The 4,267-nt window shown below is 40.6% G+C and overlaps 1 protein-coding gene across 1 annotated transcript; it reads left to right on the top strand.

Annotated features, from left to right (window-relative positions):
* Positions 1-1,707: 1,707 nt before the first annotated feature.
* Positions 1,708-2,595, top strand: LOC123815514 (vomeronasal type-1 receptor 3-like). Its single transcript, XM_045833776.1, has one exon. The coding sequence runs from the start codon at positions 1,708-1,710 to the stop codon at positions 2,593-2,595; it is 888 nt and encodes a 295-aa protein (XP_045689732.1).
* Positions 2,596-4,267: the final 1,672 nt, after the last annotated feature.

Here is a 4,267-nt window from a genome sequence, read left to right as displayed (position 1 = left end):
TTCTACAGCATTTTGTTACAACAGCTCGCGCTGCCTAACACAACTTGTAATAAAGAATTTGGAAGTAAATTGAAGAAAGCACATTTATTCAAGCTAACATCAAAAAGAATACAACACTGAGAAATGTTTTCTAAGGAACTACAAAACTTATACTCTAAAAACTACAAATACTGTTGAAAGAACTGAAAGATGTAGCTGTGTGGAGAGACATCCCGTGTTCACATGTCAGACTGCTAACCGCTGCTGGATGGGAACACGGCCCCAAACGGCGTGCAGGATCAACAGGAATGCTCCTGGAATCCCAAAACACTTCTCTGTAGAAACTGGCAATCTGATTCCAAAATTTATATAAAATCACAATAGACATAGAATTGCCCACAGAAGCCATGAGAAAGAAGAATGAGGTAGGAAGAGTTCTACTTCCCCATAGAAGGAATACAGTGCCCTCCCATGCCTTATCTGCAGGCTCCATCCACAGTCTCAGTTGCACATGCTCAACCCTGGTGGAAAATTATAAATGGAAAATTCCAGAAATAAACAATTTATGTGTTTTAAGTTGCATGCCATTCTGCATAACATGGTGAAATCCTGTGCTGTTTCACGCTGTCCCTCCTGGGAGGTGAATCCTTCCTGGGTCAAGTGTAGCTACGCTGGGTACTCTACCTGTTCCTCAGTCCCCCAGAGGCCGTGTCAGTCGGCAGATGGACTGCAGAACTGCACTGCTGTGGCCCAGTGACCCTTATAGGAGCCAAATGCTGTGTCACAAAGCCTGCACCTCACTCCACCTAATTGCAGAGGTGCCGCACCGTCTCACAACATCACATAAGCAAAAGGGAGCACAGTACAGTGAGATACTTGGAGGCAGAGAAACAACATCCACATAACTTTTACTACAGTAATTTTACTACAGTAAGACTTCTGCTTGTGTTCACGGTTATTTTCAGTTTTCTTCTTTACCTTGATTTCTAAAAATCTCCTAACATAGAACTGAGACATTTTTCCTGAGTCTATTATTTCACTCACACACACGGGACAGCAGACTGAAACCCATTACATGTTGGTGCCCTGATCTACCCCGGGCTCCCATCTGATCAGCCCTCTGGGGCCTTTCCCCACCAAAGGCTCGTCTCAGCAGGCTTCCGTCTGCCATCCTTGCTTCTCTCTCTTGGCTGGACGTTCTGCTCGGTTTGTATTCACTTGTTTTCAGGGCCCAGTTTAAATACTCGACAGTGTTTTATTTCTTTCACATATACATAAAATCCTTTTCCTTACCAGTAATCATATGTCATTTTCTTCATTGTCCTATTTTCCTGCTTCTGTGGCATATACCAGTCCTCTTTCCTGCTATTGACAGTATTTCTGCTGTCTATAGGATGTTTGCTACTGTCCACATTTTCAGGAGTACAATTGTTGTTCTTTTTTCTTCCTCATTGTCCTATTTTTATGCTTAAGTGTATTCACTTCAAGTCTAAATTCATTTGCAAATCCTAATCCATCTGTATACCTGAATTTGAAATTATGTTTCTGACAAATAACTTCCTTCCCCACAGGGCTTGTTATTACATCCCCTTTACATTTATATGTCCCTGAAACTTGAAACTACTTCTCAGTCTTAATTGTTTTTAGGTTTACATTCATAGTCAAATGATTTGTCTGCAGGATGTGCTGTCCTTGGCTGGAAGATCTAAGAGAGACAGACACACAGTGATGTCCAGAGACACCCTGTTTGGGATCCTCCTCGCCATTCAGACTGGTACTGGTTTCCTGGGGAACTCCTTGCTGTTTGCTTTATACATGCACACCTTCTTCGCTCTGCCCCGCAAGAAGAAGCCTGCTGATGGGATCCTTGCCCACTTAACTTTTGCTAACGCCCTGACCCTGCTATTTAGAAGGGTTCCAAGTATAATTAGTTCCTTTGGAATGAGTCTGGAGCTAGGTGACACTGGGTGTAAACTAGTTCTCTACACTCACAGAGTTACCAGGAGTATTTCTCTGTATACAACCTCCCTCCAGAGCATGTTCCAGGCGGTGACCATTACTGTGAGCGGTCGTAAATGGACCTGGCTCAAGAACAACATCTCTACACTCATTCAACCCTCCATATTTTCCTGCTGGGTCATCAGCATGGTCATCTATTCTCGGATTATCTTAAGAGTTGTGGCCAACAGGAATACCACTGATGTTACATCTGGGTATTATGGGGTTTTTTGGAAGGTCAGTACATATGATCGCCAGGCGGTTGTGACATATCTCAGTATAGTGCTCATTCAGGATGTGCTCTTTCTCTCCCTAATGGTGGGTAGTAGCGTCTACATGGTGACCATCCTTTCCAGACACCACAGAGTAGCTGGGCTCGTCCGCAGTAGCGTCCACCTCTCACGAAGCTCTCCTGAGCACAGAGCCACCCATGTCATCCTCATGCTAGTGTGCTGTTTCATTTTCTTTTACTGGACCAACAGCTTTCTTACTGCTTATCCACAATTTGGAAAGAATAGGAATTGGCAACTGGAGAACATTAATGCCTTTATTTCTTCATGTTACCTGACCATTTGTCCTTTTGTACTGATGAAAAATGAGAAAAGATTTCCAGATTGAATTTCATGAATAGTAGGAAGAGAACTTTCATTCATTAAGGCAAATTAAATGATCCTTGAACATCTTCAGTAGTTGTCTTCATGACAAGATTGATTTACATGTGTCCAGAGTCACAGGGTTATCAATGGCTTGAAGGATTTATTTAGTCCCCATTGTGCTGAGTGAGCAGGAAGTAAAATCAATGCATTGTCCATTTATGAAACTTTTTAGACATTATATGTAATGTTTAGTGTTTAGAATAACACTGTTATACATAATTTAAACTTTAAAACAATAACATATGTGATGTATAATGTTTTATAATATTGGAAACATTATTAAATCATAAAATTGTAAAATGTTTTTTTCTCCTATTGATTTGATGTTATTTTTTAAATATATTTTATTGACTATAGTGTTACAGTTGTCCCATTCTTTTTTCTCCCCTTTATTGCCCTGTGCCCCGCACACCCCTTCCCACCTGCATTCCCCCACCTTAGTTCATGTCCATGGGTTGTACATATACATGCTTCAGATTTTCCATTTCCTATACTATTCTTAACCTCTTTCTGTCAATTCTCTACCTACCATTTATGTTAGTATTCCCTGGACCTTTTCCTCCATTCCCCACCAGCCCTCCCTTCTAATAACTGTCCATGTGATGTCCAGTTCTGTGATTTTGTTTCTGTTCTAGTTATTTGCTTAGTTTGTTTTTATTTATTTTTAGGCTCAGCTGTTGATGTTGGTGAATTTGTTGTCATTTTAGTGTTTATATTTTTGATCTTCTTTTTCTTAGATAAGTCCCTTGAGAATTTCATGTAGTAAGGGCTTTGTGATGATGAAGTCCTTTAACTTGACCTTATCTGAGAAGTACTTTATCTGCCCTTCCATTCTAAATGAAAGCTTTGCTGGATAGAGTTATCTTGGATGTAGGTCCTTGCCTTTCATGACTTGGAATACTTCTTCCCAGCCCCTTCTTGCCTGCAGGGTTCCTTTTGAGAATCAGCTGAAAGACTTATGGGAACTTCTTTGTAAATAACTCTCTCCTTTTCTCTTGGTGTTTCTAGGATTCTTTCCGTAATTTTCATCTTGGCAAATGTAATTATTATGTGCCTTGGTGTGTTCCTTCTTCCTTCCAACTTCTTTGGGACTCTCTGAGCTTCCTGGGTATTCCTCAAAGTTTATTTCCTTTGCCAGATTGGGGAAGTTCTCTTTCATTATTTCTTCAAATAAGTTTTCCACTTCTTGTTCTTCCTCTTCTTCTGGCAGCCCTATGATTGGGATGTTGGAATGTTTAAAGTTGTCCCAGGGGTTCCTCAGTCTCTCATCATTTATTTTTATTTGAATTTTTCTTTCTTCATTCTGCCCTGGTTGAATATTTTTTCCTTTCTTCTGCTCCAACTCCTTGATTGCAGTCTGGTGTCCTTCCCTTCACACTTGGTTCTCTGTATGTTCCACTTTATTTCAATTTGTATAGCCTTCATTTCTTCCTTCATTTTGTGACTTAACTCAATCATTTCTGTGAACATCCTGATCCCCAGTGTTTTGAACTCTGCACCTGACAGGTGGGCTTTCTCTTTATCACTTAGTTCTATTTTTGGAACTATGATCTGTTTTCTATTTGGGCCATATTTTTTTGTTTAAGCGTGCTCGTTAGGTAATGAGGGGAGGAGCTTTAGGTATTCGCAGGGGT

The sequence above is a fragment of the Phyllostomus hastatus genome, unplaced genomic scaffold, assembly GCF_019186645.2.
Source record: "Phyllostomus hastatus isolate PE091 unplaced genomic scaffold, TTU_PhHast_1.1 phas_contig_1896, whole genome shotgun sequence".
NCBI lineage: Eukaryota > Metazoa > Chordata > Mammalia > Chiroptera > Phyllostomidae > Phyllostomus > Phyllostomus hastatus.
This window is presented reverse-complemented; position numbering and strand designations above follow the sequence as displayed.